The sequence below is a fragment of the Odocoileus virginianus genome, chromosome 11, assembly GCF_023699985.2.
Source record: "Odocoileus virginianus isolate 20LAN1187 ecotype Illinois chromosome 11, Ovbor_1.2, whole genome shotgun sequence".
NCBI classification, from domain to species: Eukaryota; Metazoa; Chordata; class Mammalia; order Artiodactyla; family Cervidae; genus Odocoileus; species Odocoileus virginianus.
The window spans coordinates 8,682,645-8,707,821 of record NC_069684.1 but is presented as its reverse complement, the minus strand read 5'-3'; the positions used below and the strand labels follow the sequence as shown (position 1 = coordinate 8,707,821).

At 45.0% G+C, this 25,177-nt stretch overlaps 1 protein-coding gene and 1 long non-coding RNA gene across 3 annotated transcripts; one reads left to right on the top strand and one right to left on the bottom strand.

Annotated features, from left to right (window-relative positions):
• Window positions 1-2,452: 2,452 nt before the first annotated feature.
• Window positions 2,453-6,083, bottom strand: LOC110129844 (uncharacterized). Of its 2 annotated transcripts, XR_002311624.2 has the most exons (3): window positions 5,892-6,078; window positions 5,731-5,779; window positions 2,453-3,061 (listed from the first exon to the last, which is right to left on the bottom strand). It is a non-coding gene; the product is annotated as an uncharacterized lncRNA (long non-coding RNA). The 2 variants fall into 2 exon arrangements; XR_011490234.1 differs by lacking the exon at window positions 5,731-5,779 and having other exon boundaries at window positions 5,848-6,083.
• On the top strand, window positions 4,853-17,355 carry NEK2 (NIMA related kinase 2). The gene is made up of 8 exons (XM_020881509.2): window positions 4,853-5,061; window positions 6,175-6,392; window positions 6,674-6,914; window positions 9,835-9,917; window positions 10,655-10,781; window positions 11,793-12,012; window positions 13,454-13,579; window positions 16,590-17,355. Exons 1-8 carry the CDS (start codon window positions 4,966-4,968, stop codon window positions 16,814-16,816), a joined length of 1,338 nt encoding a protein of 445 aa, XP_020737168.1. The 5' UTR covers window positions 4,853-4,965; the 3' UTR covers window positions 16,817-17,355.
• The last annotated feature ends 7,822 nt before the right edge of the window (window positions 17,356-25,177 follow it).

The following is a 25,177-nucleotide window of genomic DNA, read 5'->3' as shown; positions in this document are numbered from 1 at the left end:
GTCCTTCCAATGAATATTCAGGACTGATTTCTTTTAGGATGGACTGGTTGGATCTCCTTGCAGTCCAAGGGACTCTCAAGAGTCTCCTCCAACACCACAGTTGAAAAGCATCAATTCTTCAGCACTCAGCTGGTTATTTATTGATCACATACTATCCCACGCACCTTTCTTTAACATCTTTTAGTTTATGCTCTTCCCAAACAAAGAATCTCCCTCTCTCTTTTTTTGATTTCTAGAAATCTTTATTAAGCACTTCAAAGAATTTCCATAATCCCTGACTTCAAATGGCTCCAAGTAATTGTGGAGATAAGGCATACAAAACATCTTGTCTGAGATTGCATGTCTCCACATGCAAATCTCAGACTGTCCCATCAGGACAGGCCTGGGGGTGGACTGGTCCAGAGGCGCTGATGCCTTGCTTGTCATGCGGTGATTTACAGCCCTCTAGTGGGTCTTTATGCAACTTACAAAGGAATGCCAAGAGCAGTGGAGTATGATGGTTCTTTTGTTTGTCCTTCTGCTAGTATTTTCTTTCAATGTAAAATGCCAATTCAGTGCTTACTACCGTCCAGGCATAGTTTGGGTGCTGGAGATACTGCAGTAAACAAAACAAACACCACCACAATCATATACATTAGTTGCTTAAGATGAAGAAGACAGTAAATAGAACAAATTTGGGGCAAAGCTCAAGAGTTTGATTCTGGAATTTTTTTTTTCATTTATTTTTATTAGTTGGAAGTTAACTACTTTACAATATTGTAGTGGTTTTTGTCATACATTGACATATATCAGCCATGGATTTACATGTATTCCCCATCCTGATCCCCCCTCCCACCTCCCTCACCACCCGAAAGATAAAGACCAATACAGTATACTAACGCATATATATGGAATTTAGAAAGATGGTAATGATAACCCTATATGCAAAACAGAAAAAGAGACACAGATGTACAGAACAGAATTTTGGACTCTGTGGGAGAAGGCAAGGGTGGGATGTTTCGAGAGAACAGCATCGAAACATGTATATTATCTAGGGTGAAACAGATCACCAGCCCAGGCTGGATGCATGATTCTGGAATTTAATACATACACATACACATTAGTCTTCCCAGTAGCTTCTTTTAAAAATTAGCTGGTGTCTCTGGGAACACCTGTAGGACACTTGTGAGCAGAACACACATAGTGTTAAAAACCTTTATTTGAGATTTCACCAAATTCAAATTAAAACTAACAACCATGAGCATATTTAGCAAGAAAATTGTGAAGACAGTGAATCAGACAAACCCTGGGCATAGGAGTCTGGTTATAGACAAGTTCAAGCCTTGACCCCACCTTCATGGAGCTGGTCATCTCTTAGTTCTTTCAACATAATTGTCTCTGTTTCTATGTTAGTTCTTTGTTTTTTTTTTGTTTGTTTATTTGCTTGTTTTTATTTATTTTAGGCTGAGTTGTGTAGAATGTGGGACTAGTTCCCCAACCAGAGATCAAACTTGTTCCCCCTGCATTGGGAGCATGGAGTATTAACCACTGGACTGCCAGGGAAGCCCCTGTTTTCTTAATTCTTAGCAGAATTTGGAATGGTTGAATTTCTCTGTCTACTTTGGCATGTCTACTTTCCCCAACTCCAGGACTGCATGTCCGTCCCACTGCCACGGCATCTTCTGCACCTGGAGGGGCCTTGGTTTATATTTGTTGAAGGATAATTAGGTCAGATAATCATCAGATTAGATAAGATAGATGTATGTGAGAAGCCTGTAATTCAGACTATTATATTACACGTTCTGAAAGAGTAAAGAACAGTTAGTTGTTCTTTTAGGAGATCTCTGTGGGTTGAAGGCAGCCAGGGAAGTTTTAAGGGAAGAAACCGGGCTTGAGCTGAGTCTGAAAGAATGGATAGGATATGAAGGAAGGAGGGAGAAAGTGATGGAGGAAGAGGTATTTCCTTCTAAAGAGTTCCTGATTGCCCTTCACATGCTCTTCAGCCACCAGTGTCTCTTTCTACTCAGTATCTAGTGATCTCTGCCCAAATGTTCTGCCCCTTACTCCCACCCAATGATATGGGTTAACCCCAGCCAGTTATTAGGGCTTGTCATGCCATACCTATATCACTCTGTATCATCTTTGTCTCTTTTTTAATGAACACCCAGCACATTAAGCCTATCATTATATCTGGCACATAGAAAGTACTCAATAAACATTTGTTGAATGAACATATGTGCTTCAGAACCACTCTCCATACTCTTGGGATAGCTTTCCCCCTGGTATTTAGTCTCTCCCATAGGGCTGGAGGCTATTGAAACAAATTCTTACACGATTATTAATAAACTGCTTTCTTATATTTTCGTTTAATAAAGATTTATTGCACGCTTCTTTTATTACAGGACTTATGCTATCTACAAGGAGCTTGGAGTTGAGCTACTGTGTGATCCATGTAAACAAATAAATGATAAACAACAAGTTAACGTGGATTTATGTACAAAGTGGTCTAAGAACACTGCGGATGGAGGAATTGCTTGATGCTTGCATTGTTTCAGGATGCTAGGAAAAGAGTAAAGGGTACAGGAGAAAGCAGAGAGTCTTGAAAGACCACCTGTGCCCCCTAGACAGACATCATCCGGGTAGGGGAGTTGTTAAGGGAATGAGATGGACAGTATTACAGACAAATGGAGAAACAGCTGAAAGGGAGGTGGGAGGAGGGAACTGAGAGAGTGTGCTGGGTTTGGGGAACTGGGGCAAAGCAGGAGGGCGTGACAATGGCCAGAGAGAAGGTCCAGGAGTGAACGTGAGGCAGGCCAGCAGGAGAATTCCACGGATGTCAAGCTTTGCTAGTGGCTCATGCTCAGTCACTCCAGTCGTGTCCACCTCTTTGCGACCCTATGGCCTGAAGCCTGCTGGGCTCCTCTGTCCGTGGGATTTTCCTGGCAAGAATGCGGAAGTGGGTTGCTGTGCCCCCCCTCCAGGTGATCCTCCCAACCCAGGGATCAAACCTGTGTCTCCTGTATTGCAGGCAGATTCTTTACAGCTGAGCCACCGAGGAAGCCCATCAAATCTTTAAGAGGTACTAAAATTAAAAAATATAAAGCCAATTAACTCAGCCATGTGTGGCGCTTTACATAATTTTTGTAATAGAATGGTTCCATTCCCTTGAGGTAAGACAATGCTCGTGAATATTACTTTAAAAAAAATCTCCTGGCTGGCAATTCCAATTATGTAATATTCAGCACATGTAATGAATTCCTCATTTTTAACATAGAGGATTGTAACTCTTATTAATAGAAAATCAGTTTCCTTTTAATCCCCTGCTGAACAGACATTTAAGCTATTTGTGCATTGTCAAATTATTAGCCTTCTTGTAGTGTATAAATTCCTCCATCCACCCGTGGATAGAGGGCTCCAGGTGCAGTCTCCCAGGTAAAAGGGGGACAATTCCAGCTGGCAGGGTGAGTTGAAAATGTTGGTTTCTGTGTGCACTCAGAAGAGGCTGCATTCAATAAAGTGTTTCAATTAATTATGTGTCTGGCACCTCAGATAACCTATTCAGTAGTCTTTTCTAACAACAACAAAAAATTTTAACAGTCTTAAAGGTAAACCTGACTGTCTCTGCTTTATGTTGTTGTTTAGTCACTAAGTTGTGTCCAAATCCTTTGCGACCCCATGGACTGTAGCCCACCAGGCTCCTCTGTCCATGAGATTTCCCAGGCAAGAATACTGGAGTGGGCTGCCAGTTCCTTCTCAGGGGAGCTTCCCCATCCAGGGATCAAACCCGCATCTCCTGCATTGGCAGGCACATTGTTTCAGCACTGAGCTACCAGGTAAGCCCATCTCTGTCTTATAGAACCACCATATTCTTCTGGGTTCAAAACATCAAAGACTTCCATATTCCATTTTCCACCTGGAGATTTTATACACGTCCTCTGCATGTTAAATAGGCCTCTCTAAGTTTGGTGTTCAAAAATAAAGTCTCTCCAAGTGCTCAGGCCTGGTGCACTGGGAAGACCCAGAGGGATGGGGTGGAGAGGGAGGTGGGAGGGGGGACCGGGATGGGGAATACATGTAAATCCATGGCTAATTCATTTCAATGTATGACAAAAACCACTGCAATGCTGTAATTAGCCTCCAACTAATAAAAATAAATGGAAAAGAAAAAAAAAGAAAAGAAAAGAAAAAAAAAGTCTCTCTAGGATGTCTGCACCCTAAAGTCATGTGAAAACTTTAAATCATTATTATGAATATCCACTGTTTTTGCATTGAGTCTTCTCTTCCTCGCTTTTTACGGTTCCGTTTCTTCATGGGAAATAACACTAATTCCTGCATTACAAACCAGACAATACATGTAAAGTGCTTGGCACAATCCCGCAGCAGTATCGGCCTCACTCGCGCACCCTTTAGAGAGGGCCAGTACTTTTCATCTGTGCACTCAGCTTTCGCCCAGGATTTCGTATATGACCCCGCCCGGGTTCAGGGGGCGGAAACCTGAAAGCGGAGGGCGCGGGCAGGACGGTGGGGTAGTGTGAGAGGTCAGAGTGCAAAGGTCAGATGGCAGTCGGTGAGGCTGTGCGCCTAAAAGTGAAGAAAGAGACTTCGGTTGCCTCGGCAACCTCAGCCGGAGGAGGCACAAGGTGGCGGGGACCGCCCCCCTCCCCCGCTGCAGCTTTCCGTCCCCAGCCCCACCTTAGGCTTTAGCTTCGCCCCTTTCTCCTTGGAGGTTGGGAGCGGAAGTCGACACCGACGCCGACGCGGTTGCCTAGCGATACCTTTTTCCCAAGATGCCCAGCGTGTTGTGTTCTTCTTAACCAATTAGAGAGGCGAAGCGGCCTTACCGCGGGCCAATAGGCTGCGAGGCCGGGGCCCGCGACGGTTAAACCGGAGCGGAAGATCAGGGCGGCCGGGCACCGGGGCTGGAGGTTTGTGGGTCGGTGGCTGCACCTCCGAGGAGCCGGGCCGGCGTCCGGCGAGGGCCCCGCCATGCCGACTCGGGTGGAGGACTACGAGGTGCTGTACACCATTGGCACGGGCTCCTACGGCCGCTGCCAGAAGATCCGCAGGAAGAGCGACGGCAAGGTGAGCGCGGGCCTGGTCCCTGCCTGCGCCCCCCGGCCGCCCGGAGGAAGCGGGGAGCCTGGCGGTGTGCTTCTGAAACGCAAGAGTGCTCAGAAGAGGCAGCCCTTTCTCCTAGATCTGTGTCTGACCCGGGTCTCTCAAGGGATGGGAAGCCGCATCCTTTTTTTTTTTCTCTTTTTTAATTTGTGAATCTTTCCCTTAATTCTTGTTGTTGTTCAGTCACTCAGTCGTGTCCGACTCTTTACAACCTTATGGACTGCAGCACGCCAGGCTTCCCTGTCTTTCACCAGCTCCCGGAGTTTGCCCAAGTTCATGTCCATTTAGTCGGTGATGCCTTCCAACCATCTCGTCCTCTGTCGTCCCCTTCTCCTCCTGCCCTCAGTCTTTCCCAGCATCAGAGTCTTTTCCAGTGAGTCAGCTTTTCTCATCAGGTGGCCGAAGTAAAACTAATAAAATGTGCCAAGTAGAATGTATATATGTATATATATTTTTTCTTCTCCTGTCTTTTTTCTGTTCTCTTCCATTTTCTTCCTTTTTCCTGCTTTGACCTGCCATGGGCCTTCTGTTGGTGACTGGTAGCTGAAACCTGAGCTGTTTTTAGAGAAGTGTAATTCTCTCTGTCATAACCATCAGAACCTAGAACTTTTGTAGTCAGAATTAATAAGTTACCCATTATCCTGATTGTTAGATTCATATCTCCCAAGGTGTGTGGGTAGACCTACACAGAAAAAAAAATAATGGAAAGGAAGTTAGCTCGATGGAGGGGTCTTTACCAAGTTTTCTTACCCTGGAAATCTTGACTAGTTGGAATGGTCGGGGACTTGAATCACCTCTGCTCCAGCTTTGACTAGAGTACCTTCTGCCAACCTCCCACTAGGCATTGAGGGTAGGGGGCTGGGGGCGGCCCAACCTACCTCATCACCCTCTGTTGCATCATTTACTGCTTAAAAATTAGGGGAAGGTGATGGAAATAAACTCAGGGGTCCTCAGTTCATTAAACTAAATTAGATAATAGTGACTGTATGATCTATTTACTAGAGAAGTAACTTTTTTTAATTTTAAAAATTTGGAGTTATAATGAGTTCATTTATACCTTGGAAATTTTTATTTCAGATATTAGTTTGGAAAGAACTTGACTATGGCTCCATGACAGAAACTGAGAAACAAATGCTTGTTTCTGAAGTGAATTTGCTTCGTGAGCTGAAACATCCAAACATTGTCCGCTACTATGATAGAATTATTGACCGGACCAACACGACACTGTACATTGTAATGGAATGTTGTGAAGGAGGAGACCTCGCTAGTGTAATTTCAAAGGGAACCAAGGAAAGGTGAGATAAATCCATCTCTTAAATGGGCCTAGTTTTGTTTCTGTAAGCATCCTATATTAGGATCAGGGACAAAGTACTTAGTGATGGGGAAGAGTCTTCTTGTGTGTGTTTGATGGGTCCACAGTACTTTAGGAAATCCCTGGTAAGTCAACACTTTAATTTCATATCCAAATAATTTACTTCCCTATGTGTGTACTTAGCAAACTAGATACTTCACAGCCTTTCATCTCTGTAGTGGTTCTATTCAGCAGATACGTGCTACGTCACTGCTTTGATTTCAGACAGTACTTGGATGAAGAGTTCGTTCTTCGGGTGATGGCTCAGTTGACCCTGGCTCTGAAGGAATGTCACAGACGAAGCGATGGTGGCCACACTGTGCTGCATCGGGATCTGAAGCCAGCCAACGTTTTTCTGGATGGCAAGCAGAACGTTAAGCTTGGAGACTTTGGACTAGCTAGAATATTAAACCACGATACGAGTTTTGCAAAAACATTTGTTGGCACACCTTATTACATGTCTCCTGTAAGTATTTCAAAATTTATATACTTTTAAAACATCTTAATGCTAAGCATTCAAGCAAGGAAATTGAGCTTTTTATTTCTTTGTTTAGTAATATCTAATAGCCAAGAATTAATAATACTGTTTTATTTTAAATTGATATTTTTCAAATGGACCACCAGACCATTAAAAGATTTTTTTTTTTTTTTTGATGTGGACCATTTTTAAAGTCTTTATTGAATGTGTTGCAATATTGCTTCTGTTGTTTATGTTTTGTTTGTTTGGCCACAAGGAATGTGGGATCTTCGCTCCCCAACCAGGGAGCAAACCTGCACTCCCTGCATTGGAAGGCGAAGTCTTAATCATTGGACCCCCAGGGAAGTCCCACCACCAGACCACTAAACTCCTATATCAGCAATGCAAGTCAGACTTTCACTGAATGTGCTGCCATGTGCTAAGCTCTGGGATCATAGAGATGAAATAGGTTTTGTCTCTGCCCTTACGTACAGTACTTCCCAAAGTGCCATAGGTCCTGGACACCAGCTTGTTCTCAGCTGGAGGGATAGTTTAAAATGCAGAGTCCTGGGCTCCAATCCAGGGACTTAGGCCCTCTGGACAGGTCTTTGCACTCAACTTTTTGTCTTTTTGTCCCCCACCTTTTTATTTTGGACTCTGTATTTTAACAGACACCCTAGATGATTTTTGTATGTGGAGATCCGGACCCAGGAGACTCACTCACTTCTCACACATATTTTTGCAGTGTTAACCTTTAGTATTTGTTTTTTGTTGTTGTTGCCTTTTCCTACTGTGGAGGTACTGTTTCCACCCACTTACTGGTTTCCTCAATTGCTGGATATTTTGTTTCCAAAATGTCTCACTATTCTAAGGAGGACTGCTATGTATATCTTTGTAGGAATTATTCTTTCTTCTGCTTTGGTTATTTCCTTGGTGTATAGCTCTCAAAATGAAATTGCTGTGTCAAAGGATATGAACTATTTATGGCTCTCTGGTGACTTTTGGGACTTCCCTGGTAGCTCAGTTGCTAAAGAATTCACCTGCAATGCAGGAGACCCTGGTTCGATTCCTGGGTTGGGAAGATCCCCTGGAGAATGGATAGGTTACCCACTCCAGTATTCCTGGGCTTCCCTGGTGACTCAGATGATAAAGAATCTGCCTGCAATGCAGTAGACATGGGTTTGATCCCTGGGTTGGGAAGATCCCCCTGGAGGAGGGCATGGCAACCCACTCCAGTATTCTTGCCTGGAGAATCTCCACAGACAGAGGGGCCTGGTGGGCTATAGTCCATTGGATCACAAAGAATTGGGCACAACTAAGTGACTAAGCATAGCACGGTGGCTTTTGAAAAGCTTGAAACAATTAAGTGATAGCACCAATCAATGTGTTGAATACAAAAGATGAGCAGAATAAAGATGGAGAGAGAGTTATTTTTTTAGCAGTTCACAAACACTTCCAGATTTTCTAAATCTTTTTGTTAACCAATCTGACTACAGTATACAATTTTATAAATTAATGATTTTGTTTTTGACTAAGATCAGATATGGCCAGAACAGTGTCATTTTCTCACTGGATCAGATTCCAAATAGAAGCCAAGGAAAATTATCCTGGGGTGGTGGTTGGAAAATTTGAAACCTGTGCAGTTGTTTTGTTCCTGTTCCCTCCTGTCCCTGTAATTAGATCATTTGAGCCTTCCCTGTGGGATTGATTGTCAGGAAGTAGTGCCAGACTCACCTATTGGGCTTTAGAATACTCAGAAGCCTCCTGAAAGTTTCAGTACGTGCTTGCCTCCTTGTCCTCTGTTGAAAATCAGAGCCATGGCGGACTGTTGTTAAGAAAGGCAGATAGTTAAAATAGGCAATGAGATTATTAGTTAGTACTGTGGTATATGCAGTGGACTAAGGGAAAAATACATAAATAAATACATAATAATACATAATAATATACATAATAATACATAAATAAATACATAAATAAAAAATTCAATTAACCATTAATGCCTATATCCATTTAAATGTGAGATAGATGTTATCCTAGACTTTCCTCTGGTTCGGGGGTTCAGGATAGGGAACACGTGTAGATCCATGGCTGATTCATATCAATGTATGGCAAAAACCACTACAATATTGTAAAGTAATTAGCCTCCAACTAATATAAATAAATGAAAAAAAAATTTTTTGAACGAAGAAAATAAAATAATTTACTCCATTTAAAAAAAAAATAGAGTTTCTAGATTGAGGTAGAGATGTCTCATGTTCACCTTTGAGTTGCCAGTGCCTTGCCTGTAGTAACACAATAAATATTCGTGAATGAAAAATAGATGAATGAATCATATATGACAAAGTGTATTAGGATAAGATCATTGCCTTTTTTCCATTATCAGTTTAGTTAAAGTACCATCTTATGATGTAAGACCTAATGTAAGAGAAATCAACCTTTTGTATTTGAAACTTTTGTTATAGATATGATATATTTATAATATAAAAAATTTCCTTTTTTTTGAGTGACTATTATCAAACTTTTAAGTTTTCATTTTTGTCCCAGGAGTAATTTTATGGTTGTTTTTTATTTTATGTTTTAAACCTTTTTAAAAAATTATTTTATTGAAGTATAGTTGATTTATAATGTGTTAATTTCTGCTATGCAAGAAGGTGATTACTCTTTTTTATATACACACACACACATTCTTTTTTATATTCTTTTCCATTATGGTTTGTTACAGGTTCTTGACTGTAGATCCCAGTGCTATGGAGTAGGAGCTTGTTTTTTATCCATCCTCTATGGAATAGTTTGCATCTGCTAATCCCAAACTCCCAGTCCTTCCCTTCCCCTGCTTCCCTTCTGGCAATTACAAGTATGTTCTCTGTGTCTGTGAGTCTGTTTTAAAGCAAAGTAAACTTTAAACTCCTCCTTTCTCTCCCCATGAAAGGAACAAATGAATCGCATGTCCTACAACGAGAAATCGGATATCTGGTCACTGGGTTGTTTGCTGTATGAATTATGTGCGTTAATGTAAGTATGGTGAAGACAGGTTTCTAGTCTGAGGTCTATGCTTAGGTCTGTCACCTTTGACTGGGTTCAGCTTTTTGAGCATCCATGCACATTCAAGTCTGAAAGAGTCACACCTTGGATTCAAATTAAGGTAGATGGGCAGGTTAAAAAACGAGTTACAAATTAATAACATAACCCCTGAGGCTGAATCGAGACTTCTCAAGCTTGTCACCTGGTTAGGTGCCTCCCTGTCAGGCTGAGTTTAGCTCACAGGGTGAGCACACAGGTCAGGCCTGTGGAAGAAAGGAAATGAAGGTCTGGTCAAGCGGTCTGGGGTTTGGACCGGACGGAACCCTGCTTCTTTCCCTTTGTTCTTTTCATTTTTTTCCTTCTAAACTCTTCTGTAGAGCAAGGGGTCTCAAGCAGGGAAGGGGGATTTTACCCCCTCAGTTTTGCTTCCCATGGGATGCTTGACAATGTCTGGAGACATCTTAGTCATCACAACTAGGGCCAGCTACTGACATCTAAGGGACAGGGATCAGCATTGCCGCAAACTGTAATAAGGATGAACAGGACCACACCCGTAACAGAGCTGTGGGCTCCAAATGTCAGTAGTGCCAAGGATGGGAAACTTAGCTACAGAAGAAGCTCCCAGAGGTAGAAACATAAATGCAAACTGGACCTTAAACTCTGCTTTTGATTTGCTTCATATTATATATTTTCATTTTTACATTAAAAAATTTTTTTTTTCTCTTCAGGCCTCCATTTACAGCTTTCAACCAGAAAGAACTAGCTGGGAAGATCAGAGAGGGCAAATTCAGGCGAATTCCATATCGTTACTCTGATGAATTAAACGACATTATTGCGAGGATGTTAAATTTAAAGGTAAAGTTTATAAGATGACATACGTTTTCATGCCTCAGTTAAGTTTTGCAGTGTGTGCTGTCGTGGAGCAAGGAGACTGAGGCAACATTAAATAGATTTCCTTAGCTGATAAATCTTCTCTGTTAACACAAGTGAAAACATGCATCCTTGGCGCATTGCTGGCTGCTCATCTCCGCTCTCTTTATGTCTCCTCCCACGCTCTGCCCCGCTCACAGGTGGCTGGTAGCAGTAAGGATTCAGAGCCTCAGTCCCCTTGTCCTTGCCTACCTCAGCGCAGCAGATGGTGCAGGAAGGGGCCAGAAATAATAAGATCTTATTACTCTGCTCTAACTCGGAGAGATTAGAGACCATGAGAGATGGGAATGGTGGGTGGGGAGGGCTGAAAGAGCAGAGGGGAAATAACTCAGACTGTAGAACAAACCTGGCGGTGGGAGGGGGAGAGATGGGGCTGGTGTAAGAATTGAGGTCCGTGCTGTGGGAGTTCAAAGAGAAGGGTACAAGTGAAGTAACAGGACTGGAGGTCAGGGAGAGCGTATCCTGCTTAATAGGGTTTAGAGACGCACAGACAGTGCGTGCCCTCAAACGGACCCTGGCAGTGCTACCCAGCCCAGCACAGGGGCTGAGCCTTCTTAGGTTAAAAGGGGAGCAAAGGTAATTAAAATCTGCATCGCTTTGTGGACACAGAGCCTCCTGAGTTAAAGCCACCAGTGAATGTACTTTTCCGGTGTTTAAGACGCATCTATGTGGGGAGGGGGCAGTGGGCAAAATGGGTGAAGGGGGCCAGTTGCATGGTGATGGATGGTAGCTGGAATTGAGTCAGGGATCTCTCTAGTGTACACAGATGTTGAGCTGTAATACTGCACACCTGATTTTTTTAAAAAAAAGCCACCTGTAAAGGAGCCTTTTCTTTTGCTTTGGAATATATGCTGTTTTAAATGTCACTGCTCTTTCAGGATAAATAGTCCGTCCATTATGAAGTCTGCCCGTAACACCGAGTCTTTTTCCCCCCAGGATTACCATCGACCTTCTGTTGAAGAAATTCTTGAGAATCCTTTGATAGCAGACTTGGTTGCCGAAGAGCAAAGGAGAAATCCTGAGAGAAGAGGGCGGCGATTAGGAGAACCAGAGAAGCTGCAGGACTCCAGCCCTGTGTTGAGTGAGCTGAGACTGAAGGAAATACAGCTACAGGAGCGGGAGGCAGCCCTCAAGGCCAGGGAAGAAAGCTTGGAGCGTAAGTCTGGGGGGACAAAGCCCAGCGCTCCCAGAGGCTGATCCTAGTGTGTGAGCGTCTACGTGAACACAGGGTCTCGTGTCTGTGTCTCGTAGGGCGTTTTTATAAATACTTGCACAGCCGGAATCCCTACATCAGGCTTGCCGCACCTCCGTGCTGAGCCTCTTTCTCCAAGATCAGCCGCTGTCATCATGCGGTCAGGCCCTAACTGTGACAGGCCAGCACAGGAGTCGTCACCCCGCCCTCTAGGGCCACTGTTTTCTTTTCTTCCTTAACTTACGGGCCCTAAGGTTTCCCACTGTAAAGAATCTCTTAGAATTCGCCACCTTCCAGAATCAAAGCTGTCGTCTCTCCCTTCTGACACGCCGCTGCAGTGTGGCCCAGCTCGAAAATCGCACAGTGTATAAGACAATACGTGTTCGGGTCATTCCTTAGAGGCTGTGGATACAAGATGTTTAAATACTCTGATGGGTGTTGACGGACGCAGGAGTTTTTGATGTTGAAAGTCTGTTGAGGCCTCTGAAGTGAGAGCTGCTAGCCAGGTGTTGGGGTTCCACAGGGCGCCCGCAACGGTAGGGCTCTGCCTTTTGACATGGAGGGAAGAGAGACCGTGACCGTCTCTTCTGCAGCTTTACGCCAATGCACATTCACTTATGAATGTACTTATATTTAATTTTAAATGCACTTTTAAAGTACTCTATTTAAATGTACTTATAAAGCACCCAAATGCATTAGTTAATGTTTTACTTCCTCATAATCATCGAGGATTGTGAGATGCACTCTCTGCAGGAGGAACAGCTTGTGCTTGCCTGAAAATCTAAGTCTCTTCTGTTAAAGGCATTCTTTAAAAAAAAGAACCCACAAAAAACAAGCAAAAATTTTTTTTTTTAATCTTTCCTCATTGTTCTGTAATTTCATGTAGCAGCTGAAATCTGACTCTCTAAATGCTGGGCCATGAAAAAATAATAGCCTTTGTTACTGATCTAAAGAAGTAACACCTCACTGCACTGTGTTTTTTCCCTTCCCTTTGGGTGCTGTTGTTCACTCGGAGGGAGGGGGTTTGGGCCGAGTAACGCCTGGAGAATGAACTGTTGGCCCTTCCCAGGGGTGAGCAGGATGGCAGGAGCTCTTGGTGCTCCCCCCGTGAGTTATTCCCACACATCACGACCGAAAGTTGAAGCTGACTTTGTTCTTGTGTTTAAGCTGGTCCTTAGGAGGAAACCTAAGACAACACACAATATACGAACACACTGGGTTATGACACGGGGACCGTCCAGTTGACGAGTTTACAGTAAGAAACCCTTCACTAAACGTGACTCATCAGGCAGTCAGGCTGCCAGCCTCACGATAAGGAAAAGCAGTAAGATAACCAAACGTGAATTGTTTACATCCAGAGCCACTTGTTCATTTCTGTCTATTTTGTTCCGTTTCCTTTTTAAAGAGAAAGAACGCGAGCTTTGTGTCCGTGAGAGGCTGGCAGAGAACAAGCTGGCCAGAGCAGAAGGTCTGCTGAAGAATTACAGCCTGCTGAAGGAGCAGAAGTTCCTATCTCTGGCGGGCGGCCCAGGTATGAGAGCCAGCTCTGAGCAGAAGCTGCTGTCTGCTTTAGCTTTCCAGGGTCCTGAGCTGTGAGATGCACTCAGTTGAGTGGATCTGGTTCAGCGGAGGTAAGAACTCTGCTCTTGCCGTGGCTGACTCTCTGGGATCAGAGACATGAGCCTGTGCATAGGGATGAGGTCATCTTCAGTTTTGTTCACTTTGTCAAACTACACATGCAGTATTTGATATTTATTTTTAAAAATTAGGTCATAAAAAATTGTTGTGTCTTTCCGATTTTTCTCTGAGTATATTATCAGAATTCTACATTTCTCTCCCTTTCCAAGTTAAAGTCCCAGCATTTTACTATTGCCGCATGACCAACTAACACTTGGCACATCCTTCCCAGAAACTGTGGCTTAAAAGGGTGGCAAACCCAACTGTAGAACAGGCCATCACTTTTAGGTCTTTGCTAAGACCCATTCAAGTTGCATGTATATGTCAAAATGTGATTGTTTAATATCTACATATGCTCTGTAATAAGCAAGGGAGATAAATGAAACTAGTGATGGAAGGTAAGTATCTTTTTTCTCAATATGACTATCTACCATTTCAGTATTTTTATAATATTTATTTCAACTTTTCTTAGATTCTACACTGCCATCCATAAAGACAAACTAGACATAAATCATGATAGAATGAGGAATAATTTTTATCTGGGTGAGTTTCATGCATCCAGCCCATTGCTGAGAATTCTTGAAGACGCTGTTGGGGACGGCTCTTCCAGTTAGAGTTTATTTCTGTCTTTCCCAGAGAGTCTTTGAGCAGAGGGTGAGAAGTCCCGGAGAGGAATGCTATATTTCACTTTGTAGGATATGTAGGTAGAAGAATTCACCTGTGTGCAACTCATGGCAAAGACTTAAAATGAGCTGTGAGGATGCAGTTTCCAGTGTGGGTCGGAGATACTTTGAAGAACCGAACTTGTCAGAACCTAAGAAAAGCCTTGACTCAGTGGACATGAGTTTGAGCAAGCTCCAGGAGATGGTGAAGGACAGGGACTCCCAGAGGGCTGCAGTCCTTGGGGTCACCAAGAGGCAGACCTGCCTGAGCGACTGAACACCAACCAGAGGAGCAGCAAGGCAGTGGGGGCGGGGGGCAGGGGGGGTGCCCTGGTGAGCCCAGGACGGTTGGCAATGCCCCCTCATCCTCAGGCACTAGAATTCAGCCGTGAGAAAAATAAGTTGAGATCATCACAGCAACAGCATCTTTTGAAAGCACTCCTCAGTCTATTTAATGAATGCTAATTCTCTTTCTATTTAATGAAATGCTAACTCATTTTCTAAAGACTTTTCTTTCTTCTAAAACCATTTCATTAGTAGGATTTACAGTTGACACTGTTGCTGTTCAAATGGGTAGCTATTTGTGGTAATAAAGGTGGATCTATTTGAAACCATGGAGTTGAGGCCTAAAAGCAATCTCCTAAAATGCTTTGTGGAGAAAGTGTGTGAAATAGGAAGTCAAAGCGCGGCGTTTCTCTGCAGCCTGCCCCTCTCTAGGGACTGTTCCATATCTCTGGTCTGGAATGTTCTCCAGATAGTCACGTGGTTTCTTCCCTCCTCTCTGTCCTCAGGTCTCTGCTCAAAAGTCACCTTATTGCTGTCATTGCTGCAAACATCCCCAGAACTTCTATCTCCCTTCCCCCCCACCCCCAGCATGTGCCACCTTCGAATATGCCTTGTATGGACTTGTTTCTCTGTTGATGCTCTGTCTGCTCCTGCCACAACAGGGCCTTTGTTTGGGCCACAGTGGTCCATACAGTGAGCTCAGTAAATATTTGAACATATTTCCTTTAAGTGAACACAAAGGAGAAACAAAAGTTTCTGGAATTTAAACCTGCCAGTCCCCAATGCCCAAATAATCCTGTTAGTTCCTAATAGTGCAGCCACTTTAAGTAAATTATTTTTCTTCCCATTAAAAGTACAATTCACATTTTTCACTCTCTGTTCATTTGATTTACTTTTATTGTGCTGAATTTGCTTAGGTTCTTTTTGAAACAAGTTTCTGGTGAGTTAAACATTTTTAAAACATGTTCTTAAGTATTTAGCCAAAACTGTTCCATACTTACCTGGAAGTAATGTGTTCCAGGTAGAATGGCACTTGTTTTCAAGAATAGAGATAAGTAACATTGATTTCCAGAAGTTTTATATTGTGGCCCATAATCTTCAGTGCATTTAACCTTAAGAGGAAAGTTGATAAGAGAGTGAAGCACACGTTCCTTGATTTTTGGCTACAGATTAGAAGGCCGATTGACTTCTGCCAGCTGCAGCCCCTGACCTATTAAAAAAGAGACAACAGGTCCAAAACAGTCGCCTGCTCAGTTGTGTCCAACTCTTTGCAACCCCGTGGCCTGTAGCCCACCAGGCTCCTCTGTCCATGAAGTTTTTTTCCTAGGCAAGAATACTGGAGTGAGTTGCTGTTTCCTCCTCTGACCCAGGGATCAGACCCACATCTCCTGTGTCTCCTGCACGGCAGGCAGCCCATCCAAAATGGAGTCACTTGTCACCAACCATCATCAAATCAAGACTTAATGCTTAATTTCATCACAGTTTCAGCCTCTCCCAGGAATGGAATCTTAAACTAGTCAATCTGGAATTACCTGGTCAGCACGAGTGAGGTCATCTGCCTAATAGATCCCTGCTGTCCCCTAAAGGAAAGTGACCTTGCAACAGGCAGTCCGCTCTCCACTGCTATCACTTCCTCATCCCGCGCCCTCCTGCCTGTAAAAGGCTTTCATTTTGTACAGCTCCTTGGAGCGCCTTTCTATCTGCTGGATGCGATGTCCCCAGTCATGAGTCGTTGAATAAAGCCAGTAAGATCTTTTAACACGCAGTTTAGCATTCCTCTCCCAGAGAGAATGACAGGTACCCAGGTTTCACACATGAACTGAGAGATTCAGTATGTTCAATAAGTTTGGTTAAGTGTGGAGGAGCCGAATGCCTGTTCACGTAACTCAAGCCCCTTTTTCTTTTTTCTTTCTGAAGAACTGTTTGATCTCCCATCGTCGATCGTGAAGAAGAAGGTTCACTTCAGTGGGGAGAGTAAAGAGAACGTCATGCGGGGTGAGAATTCTGAGAGTCAGCTCACCTCCAAGTCCAAGTGCAAGGACCTGAAAAAAAGGCTTCACGCCGCTCAGCTTCGCGCTCAAGCCCTGTCGGACATTGAGAAGACATACCAGCTGAAAAGCAAGCAGATCCTAGGCATGCGCTAGCCGGGCCAGAGACGCGGACCTGCGCAGAGTACTTACCAGCCGAAACGCAGGCAGACCCTGGGCATGCGCTCACCGGGCCAGAGACGCGGACCTGCGCAGAACACTGCGCGTCGCTGGCGCTTTCTAGATGAAAAATGGGCTGCTGTAACCTGTTTCTGTGGTTCCGAGAGCCGCACCTTTTCTAGAGTCGGCAGGATATTTGGGTATTAATCCTGCATTCCAACACCAATTGTACCAAAGTCCACACCTTGCATTTTTCTTCCTTTTGTAAAGAACACTTCATAGAAAGAATAACACTTTCTTGGCCGGTTGGGCTTTTAATCCTGTGATTACTGCTGGAACATGAAATGTTATATTCTTTTTTTTGGGGAAATGTTATAAATGTAGGGTGATGGGGAATAATATTAGGAAAAGATATTGACTCAGGAGCAGTGCTTACTGAGACATTTTAAGGGACTGAATGGTGTGCTTACAGCTGTCGTGTCTAGAGGTTTTAAATGTTTTATAAGTTTTAATAAAAGTCTGAGGTTTTAAATGTTCTTAGCTTAGAGAAGCCCTAACTGGATATAGATTGGTCACTAATACCTTGACATCGAGCTTATAAATACCCGCTGCTCTGCGGGAGGATGGGGAAGAGAATGTGATGTTCCCAAAAGCGGTATAGTGGTGGTTTTTTTTTTTTTCTTTTTATTCTTTTTAGCAGTATGTGACCTTTCATTTGTCCACCTCTTTCTCACTAAATAAAAGAATTCTTTAGTTTTCCTATATCCAGTGTCTCTTGTATAGGTTGATCGTAGTTAGTAGTTTGCATGGGAGGCGAGGAAAGAGAATGTGATGGTCCCAAGGGCTGTGTGGTCACTTGACTGCCTGATTGCCTGTCCATGCGAACGGGTGGTCCTCACCGGGGGCAGTGCGAGGCCTGGAGATGTTTTCAGTTGTCGTGGTTGGAGGGAGGGTGTTGCTAAACACCCTGCGTCCCCACGAGACTGTCCCCACAGTTGAATGTCAGAATGCCACTCCTGAGACACCTGATCTCAGCGAACACTTGTTGGAATATCCCCCACCAAAACTGATTTTGGTCTTGATGGATTTTTTGTTTTTTTTAAAGCTCTGACTTGTAATATGAATTAGCAGTCCTTGCTGTGCCCATTGCATTTTTCATGTGATGTTTTCTTGCCAACGCTAATCCTTTTAGCTTAATGAAGTAAGACCAAGTTATGAAGAGTTATAATAAATAGGAAAAACAACTCCTTCATTAGCTATTTTCGTTGTTCAGTTGCTCAGTCATGTCTAGCTCTTTGCGACCCCATGGACTGCAGCATGCCAGGCTTCACTGTCCTTCACTATCTCCAGAGTTTGCTCAAATTCGTGTCCATTGAGTTGGTGATGCCGTCCAACCATCTCATGCTCTGTCGTCCCCTTCTCCTCCTGCCTTTGATCTTTTCCAGCATCAGGGTCTTTTCTAATAAGTCGACTCTTCACATCGGGTGGCCAAAGTATTGGAGCTTCAGCATCAGCATCAGTCCTTCCAAAGAATATTCAGGGTTAATTTCCTTTTGGGATTGACTGGTTTGATCTCTTTGCTGTTAGCTATTTTATTACAGGTTTATTACACAGTTGATAGTGTAGTTCCAGCAAAGATATAATATTATTGCAATACAATCAAACTGGTTACAGTGCCTTCATGGTATACCCACAGATTAATCCTAACAGGACCACTTTGATGTCAGTGTTGAGTATAATTTGCAGGGCCCAAAGCAAAATAAAAATGTGGAGCTCCTTGTTCAAAAAGCAGGAAATAAGTACCATTAAAGGTACATAGAAAGCCTCGTCCTTTCTTCCAAAATCTGTCTGCTTAAATTGTGGTGTTATTTGCTGTTTAATTCCTTGAGAAAAATTGAAGTTTTAAATTATTAGCATGAATGTTGCTATTCATCTTTTATATTGTGTGATGCCAGTTTTAAGTGCAGATAGCACATTTAGCTCATCAGCAGAATCACTGAAATTATATAACTCACATTTGGTGACTCATCCGAGAGGGTGCCTCAGGCTGGTCAGAAGAGACACATGCGTGTGACGGGCGTCCGGGGGGCCCGTGATTCTAAACAAGCCCGACACGCTGTCAGGTTGGAGGAGTCGAGCCCACAGCCCCAGCTGCAGCAGGTAGGTCACCCCCCAGCCAGGACTTTCTGTGTACCTCGAGTGGGGTGTTTGGATCACCCCTGCCAAGAGAAGGCGTCTAGCTGGCTGCCCACCCACCACGCGATGGGGCTGCCAGCCCAGGACGGGGTAGGCATTGGGAGGCACTGCTGCCATCCTCTGTCCTGAGAGGCTTCTGGGCATCCTCCACTGCCCATGCCCAGGACCCCTCTGGGAGCAGAGGGGAGGCCGGGTGGGGCCTGGTGCACCAGGGATGGGGGACTTGGCAGCAGACCCATGCCTGAGCTGAGGCTCTGAGCCAACATCTGCACTATGGTCCTCCTGGACATGACTTATGAAACACGAATTCAACGGCAATATGGCTTTCAAGATTACAAACACAGAGCATTAGACTCCAGGTAGTAGTCGTAGCGTAGGTCGCTCAGTTGTGTTCGAATCTGCGAGCCTATGGACTAGCCCGCCAGGCTCCTCCATCCATGGAATTCTCCAGGCAAGAATACTGGAGTGGGTTGCCATTTCCTTCTCCAGGGGATCTTCCCGACCCAGGGATCGAACCCAGGTCTCCCGCATTGCAGGCAGACGCTTTAACCTCTGAGCTACCAGGGAAGCATGGAAGACCAAAATCCTTACCCTCAGGGAGATGCCATTCAAACGGGGCAAGAGAGTAAACAGACAAGAAACATGTGTGGGAGTTAGTGCTAAGTGCTATGGAGAGGAATTGAAGCAGGAGAGGGGTGGAGGAAATGGGGGTGCAATAACAGAAGGGGTGGTAATTAGTCCTGCAGAAGTTAGGGTTGAAGCGGGGTGGAGGGGGAAATCAGAAAGGTTTGAGTGAGGCGTGGGGTTGGGAAGAGATGCCGTAGAGGAGGGGGAAGTTGAACGTGTCTGGGAGATGAGATCTGGCAGGACCTGAAAGCAGGCAGAGGCTTGGGAACTGAGATGTCTTTATTTGCTTATGCATCTCCACCCCTAAAGCTGGGGACATCTGGGGCATTTGGGCAATGATAATATAGTAATCTAAGAGGAGGATCTCTCTGGTGGTGGAGAGGGCAAGAGTCCTCCCAAATGATGCTTCTCCAGCATGTAGGGGCCTCTCTGATGGCTCAGACGGTAAAGAATCTGCCCACAGTGTGAGAGACCCAGGTTCGATCCCTGGGCTGGGAAGATCCCCTAGAGGAGGGCATGGCAACCCACTCCAGTATTCTTGCCTGGAGAATCCCATGGACAGAGGAGCCTGGCGGACTACAGTCCAAGGGGTGGCAAAGAGTCAGACGCGACTGAGCGACTAACACTTGTCACTTTCTTTTTTGATAACGGAGAGGGCAGTGTCCTCCCAAATGCTGCTTCTCCGGCATCGCTTTCTAAAATCATTCTAAGGTGCTTTGCATGACATCAACGCAGTACTTACCATTACAAACTTTGAATGTTTAAACAATGATGAGTTTCACCAAGCACAACCTGCTTCTAGTCATGTGAAAAAGAGGCGCTGGTTTTGAGAAAGACCAACTTCCTGCTCTGAGAGACACCTACCACAAGCTGGCGCCATGGAGCTGTTATGCCAGCAGCGCACCCTTTCCATCCGGCCCCATGCAATTGTCTGTTACTGAGAAATCACATGTGGGCCTTGGTTAAATGCCTTGTTCTCATTATTACATTCAGTCCTTGCAACACCCCCTGAGAAGTTCACATCATTAGTGCCACATGTTGCACGGGGGAACTGAAGCGCAGAGACCACAGCTGGGAAGAAGCACAGCTGGTTTCTGAAATGATGTTTTTAACTCCAAAGTGGTTCTCTAGACTACAACCCTGCTTGCCTCCACAAGAGGTTAGCTTTCCTCCCAAACCATCTAGTTTCCCCTAATGATGAGTTAAGGGTGATAATCCACAACCTTACTCAAGACATTTGAATGATTTGATAGACCCAGATTCAGCATGGTTCCGGCCCAGGGGCCTTCCAGAACTGTGGGCTGTGAAAAACCGGTTACTGATGGGATGGGTGAGGAGGACCCACAAGGGGTTTTCAAGTGACCGCAGGAAGACCCCAGGCCTCCCCCCTCTTTCCTCAGCATCTTCTCCAGGGCCACCTTATTCAGTCCCGTCCTCCTTGGATATACCTTGTTTCCAATCGGCCTTCCTTGCAAAATAAAGCCCATTTTCCTCAAAGACACCAGGGGGGCTGTCCTCCCAGAATGAACTGAGGATGAAAGCCAAAGATGGTACCAAGCAGCTGATGAGGAAAGAATAGAGAGAACGTCTTTATTCTAACAGGAAGGATTATCATTCACTGGACTTGGTGGCTGGGAAAATAGGGATCCGGAGTGGATGGACAGATTGCACAGCGAGGAGAGTGATGAAAGCTGATGGAATCCGTGGGCACGTGAGGGCCCGCCTTCCCGTAACCTCGGCTCACCCCACCTTAGAAGGGCAGAGGTCGGTGGCCTGGGAAGCTCCCATGTCCGCAATCCTGGCTTCAGCACGATATTACGAGGGGCCAGTAGGGGCACCCTTGCTTACTCGACTAAGGCTCTGACACCACGGCGACGGTGACGGGGAGGGCTCCGGACTCCGCTGGAACTACTGAGAGTCTAGGGTCTCAGGCTGCCCGTCACTGCCTGCCTGCCTGTGGCCCCCCAGCCAGGAAGCAAACCCACCTCGTCACCTGCCCTGACTTTCTCTGGAGACTCTTTGAGACCCCGGGGACTGTAGCCTGCTAGTCTCCTCTGTCCATGGGATTCTCCAGACAAGAATACTGGAAGGGGTTGCCATTCCTTCCTTCAGGGGATCTTCCTAACCCAGGGATGGATCCCAAGTCTCTGGTGTCTCCTGCATTGCAGGCATGGTGCCGTCAGGGAAGCCCCTCAATACTGTAATATAGTAATTTGTCACTTAAAGGTTTATGGGAGTTTCAGCTTTGTGAGTTATATCTTTGTTAATAGAATGGTTCTGTTTGTGTGAAAAATAAGCTTTGTCTGATGTTGGTATTGTCCACAATCAACATACTGTCAGCAACTGATTTTAATATTGTTTCCTGTTAGTTGCACTGGCATAAAATACTTTTGTTATATTTGCTTATAAATTTTATTGCAATTTTGATTTAAATAAGTCTGTTATAAACAGCATAGATTAGGTGTTTTTTTTTTCCCCTTAACTCAGTTTAAGTTTTTGTCCTTTAATGGAGGAATTGCGTTTAAAAGTCTGTCCTTTAGTGGAGGAATTCATCTAACTTAGGTATCTTTTTGTAAATTGTGAATTTGGTCTTTGTTCTTTCATGGTATCTTAGTCCTTTAAAAATGGTTTTTTTGGTTATTTCTCTTTTCAGCCCTTTGGTAAACGGCATTTTCTCTGCATTTAAGACTTAGAGTTTTTGGAGCATATAAGTAGTTCTTAATTATATGAGTAGTTCCTAGTTTAATTATATCATTGATTTCCAGCAAATTTTTTGAAAGCATACTGTTAACTTGTGTTTCTTTAAAATGGAGACTTCAAAAGTAAAAAAGAAAGAAAGATTCTAACAATATGGAAATATGTACAGTAAAAATTAAAAAGCAAAGTTTCCTCATCCATGATCTCGCCTTCTGTCTGTCTTTCCAGAAGCAGCTGTGAACGGTTTGGTGTTAGGTGTTTCTTCTAAACCTCCTGTGTGCGTCCTGATCTGCGGTGTCTATGTCTACATGTATGTATCTGTGTACTTACAGCTCACTCACAGAAAGGAGCTTAATACATGTACTGCTCTTTTATTTGCTTTTTTCAATGAACAATAATCCCTCCCTTTCAGTGCATATAAATTCTCTTCCTTCTTTGCTAAATAGCTCCTTTGTGTCATCTTTTATATTTATCTCAAATGTCTAGGAAGATGGCCTTATCTTTGAGGAAAACAGCTTTCCTGGAGTACCTTGTGGGCGAGGCGGGCACATACCTTTGAAATACTCCCACAAAGCAGTTCACCTGTTCCAGTCACAGGTGAATTGGTGGCCCCAGTTTGGCCCTTGAGAACCTTTATCATCAGTTAATTGGGGAAATGGTGGACATCACATAAGGAAGCCTCTCAAGCAGGCCTGATGGACCCAGAGCATGCTGGGCAAATTTCCCCATGATGCTTGATGGAGAGTCCCAAGGCTCGGAGCAAATCTCCCCTCTGCTCCTTCTCAGCACGGTGTCGGTCCCCCTGCCAAGAGAACCAGGCCCAGGTGCTTCCTGTGTGTGCGTGCAAGCTCAGTCGCTTCAGTCGTGTCTGACTCTTTGCAACACTGTGGACTGCAGCCCGCCAGGCTCCTCTGTCCACGGGATTCCCCAGGCAAGAATACTGGAGTGGGTAGCCATGCCTTCCTGCAGGGGATCTTCCTGACCCAGGTATTGAACCCTGTGTCTTCTGCATTACAGACAGGTTCTTTACCCGCTGAGCCATTGGGGAAGCCCCCAGGTGCTTCCTCCTGGGGGCCCACTCTGCACGCAGAGAGCTGAGAGCCTCACTTAGACACTCAGCAAGGGCCCTGCCTTTGGCTTATTTGTTTAATCTCTCTGAGCTTCTGTTTCTTAATCTGGAAAAAAGATTAAATAGGACAAACTGTATTCAGGGATCTAGAACAGTACCTGCCCATGAATTTATCCTCCTGACTTCAGGAAGGATTTTAAAGTAGCTTATAAGAAAATAAAATGCATACATTAAAATTAAGGAGGAAGAGTGGTGCGAAGAATGAGTTCAATGTGAGGACTGTATATAATTATACATTTACCATCGCTGAGACACAATGTTGACTCTGAACTGCCCAGCAGCCAAAGCATCGGCCTACAAAATGAAGGCAAACGGCTAGATCAAGAAATGTGGCGCCATCTGGGTGCTAAGGTGAGCGTGTCCCCCCTTTGCATTCTGTGCAAAGAGGACCCTCCACCCTCTAAGTGGGATGCTGGCATCATCCAAGCTTGAGTCAAAAGCTGTGGTAACTGAGAGAGCAGGTTTTTGAAACAACGTGTTTTTCTCTCCCATGGAGGCAGTTGCTCCTCTTTCCCCACCCCTGTTTTCAGGAAGCATGCCTTGGGGAGGATCCGGACTAACAGTGAGACTGTCCAGAGAAAGAAACACTGTCTGTTCAGCTTGTGACTTCCAAGACACCAAGGCAAGACTTTTGAGTCTGCAGCATCCAGAAGTTGGGTTTTGGCAAGAAGGATAAGGATTTCCCAAACTTGCTGAACTCCCATGAATATCATCAAGCATCAGGCCAGGAGGGCCAGGTGACAGAATCTGACTTCAGACAGGACAGAAAGCAGCCAGGCTGTGATGCGAGCAGCTCTTCTCAAACCGTCACGTCACAAATCATCTAGCCTTGTTAAAATGCAGACTCAGTTCAAAAGGTCTGGGGTGGGGCCCGAGACTCTTCATCTCTACCAGGGTCCCAGGTGATACCGATGCTGCTTGTCCATGGACCACGCTGTCGGCAAGGATGTGAGGGATAGCAAGGTGAAAAGTGAAGCAAGAAGGGCCCTCTCCTCCCGGCCCAGGGAGTTGTGGGAAGAAGATGGACTGAGGTCGGGGATGTGCTGTTCCACCTCCTCCAGGCAGAGGTCCCAGAGTGAGGAGGGAAGCGGAGTCGACTGAGGGGAAAGCCACAAGCAGAGGGTCTTTGGGCCCGGATCCTTATCTAGAGCTCCTGTAGGGGGAGGGAGGTAGGGCAAGCCCTGTGCTGGGGACTCTGGCAACCCGGGGGTGAGAGGGTGCCCGGCTTGACCTTGCTAAAGCCCTGGGCACCGCATGATGTAGAAGGGACTCAGGGAGCCCCAGCTGGCTGCCCCAGAGCTCGTGTGAGTCTGTCTGGGGCCACAGGGCTGCACAAGGGTCTTGGGCTGATTGGGAGTTACAGCCATGCTTCCAGGGTCAGCAGAACTTTTGGGAACCAGGTGAGGGTGCCAATGTGTTGTCTGTGCCAAGAGAGCAGGCCAAGGGATACACCTGCCATGGGTGCCAGCAGCAAATGTGCCTGGGACTGCAGGGACAGACTGGTCATCCCAGCTCCTGGACCAGTCCAGACGGTCACCCAGAGCAGAGAGCCGTGAGGGGGCCGGTCAGCCAGGGATCCACCACCACCAGCACCAATTAAAGTCAATTAAATAGCCTACCGAATGTTTCTCTCATTACCCTACCAGGTGGAGACTGTGACAACAATTATTAGATTCATTACAGAAAACGGAAGCCACAACTTCGCTCAT